Raw genomic sequence first — 1,964 nt, 5'->3', positions numbered from 1 at the left:
GATTCACGTTAATAAACTTCGGCTCCAAACTCATAAACAGTTTAATCCAAAAACAAATATTCTCATTAATCCAGGAGTTTAAATGAATTTTGTAGTTTTTCTGTCATAACTCGGCGTTGGGCTGCTCTGGTGGTCCATACTGGTCCCAGTGGGTCACTGGTGGGACTGGAAACATGATGTTGGACCAGAAACTGAGCTGAAAATACAAAAGATAAGATTCTTAACATGCAGCAGCAAACGCATCATCAATAATCAATCAATAATCATTTTACACAAAATCCACCAAATTTCAGAAAATCTAAACCATAGTTTGAATATTGATGTTTTTATTGATAAAGTTTTCATTAAACATGAAAATCTGCTTGAAACCAGTTCAGCTCCTGATCATATTATCAGTTATTGATCAGTTTCTGGTCTGGAGTCAAACTGCAGCAAATATCATCTTTAAAAAACTCAAAGATTCGTCACTTTGTTACATTTAATGAAATGATTTTACCGTTTATTACATTTTAACATCAAAGTGTTTTTTAACTTTCTGTTTATCGGGATTCAGATTTTCTCAGAACCGACTGAAGGATTAAAACATGAAGGTTTTAACCTGATGGTTAATTTATTCAGATTATTCAGATTATTCAGATTATTCAGATTATTCAGAAAGCTGCTGAAGGTTTCCAGGTTTCTGACTCGATGCTCTGAACTGTGTGAACGAAGCTGCCAGGAAAACGATGTTTGGCACCGGAGTCAAACTTTACATCCAGTCCAGTAAGAATTTCACCTTTATAGTTAATAAATATCTGATATTTGAATTTATAAAGCGTCATGATGAACCACACAGAGATTAATAAACTGTTACAACTCCAGAATCATTTCAAAGCTTTTGATCATTTTTAATCTGGAAACCTGCTAAAAATCTGAACTGTTTATTGACTGGATATAATTTGTTTAGTAAAGAAAACAGCAGATTATTTTCATTAAAAACGGCTGAATATGAAACTTCAGGGTCAGTTCAGACGATTTAAAGACGCCGAGAATCCAAAATAAATCATCTGTAATCTGTAATCTGATGACCAGGTGGCTCAGATTAACAGCAGTAATCTGTAATCTGATGACCAGGTGGCTCAGATTAACAGCAGTAATCTGTAATCTGATGACCAGGTGGCTCAGATTAACAGCAGTAATCTGTAATCTGATGACCAGGCGGCTCAGATTAACAGCAGTAATCTGTAATCTGATGAGTTTCTGCTGAGCTGCATGTTGCTGTGTGAATGACGGGACCAGGAAGGTCCGCTTCGGGTCCGGAACCGAGCTGCAAGTTCAACACAGTAAGAAAATCAAACATGAACATTAACAGCTGATTGATCGATTATCAATATTCAGATATTGATTTTAACTCAGCAGAGAAACTCCTTCAGTTTTTAAGTCAGATTTAATAAACATGGTTTTGGTTTTTGTTGGAGTTTTTGGTCTGGAGTTTCAGTTACCATGGAAACGATCGAGTTCAGATTAAATATTCAGAATAAACCATAAAATTATTTAAAACCATCTTTACTGTTTAAATCTGATGACTGAAACGTTTGAGTCAAACTTTTATTCTTATTTAATATAATTATTATTTAAACTTCTGCTCAGTTATTTCACATCTTCATCCAGAAACGTTTCTTTACGGATTAAAGAGGTTTGGACTTTAACCTCAGATTAATGTAAATTAAACCCCAAAGAACCAGAACCAGAACCGGAACCGGAGAGGAACTGAAGGTTCTGCTGCAGTTTTTGTTTTGGACCGACTGGCGGTGTGAACACCAACACCAACAAGCTGCTGTTTGGACCCGGAGTCCGGGTCGCCGTGTCGCAGCGTGAGTTGGACCTGGGAACGTTCTGCTGGTTCTGTTGGTTCTGTTGGTTTTACTGGTTCTGTTGGTTCTACTGGTTCTGTTGGTTCTGTTGGTTCTACTGGTTCTGTTGGT

General features: G+C 36.8%; 1 gene segment (V, D, J or C); it reads left to right on the top strand.

The window, feature by feature from the left end:
* Window positions 1-1,767: 1,767 nt before the first annotated feature.
* LOC103132070 (T-cell receptor alpha chain C region-like) overlaps window positions 1,768-1,964 on the top strand; it is a gene marked incomplete at its 5' end in the record, with an annotated part of 17,423 nt that continues 17,226 nt past the window's right edge. Inside the window, 1 exon segment of the C gene segment in view lies at window positions 1,768-1,853. Within this exon segment, the coding sequence occupies window positions 1,768-1,853 (86 nt within the window).

Source organism: Poecilia formosa, unplaced genomic scaffold, assembly GCF_000485575.1.
Source record: "Poecilia formosa unplaced genomic scaffold, Poecilia_formosa-5.1.2 Scaffold914, whole genome shotgun sequence".
In the NCBI taxonomy this organism is placed as follows: Eukaryota; Metazoa; Chordata; class Actinopteri; order Cyprinodontiformes; family Poeciliidae; genus Poecilia; species Poecilia formosa.
This window is presented reverse-complemented; position numbering and strand designations above follow the sequence as displayed.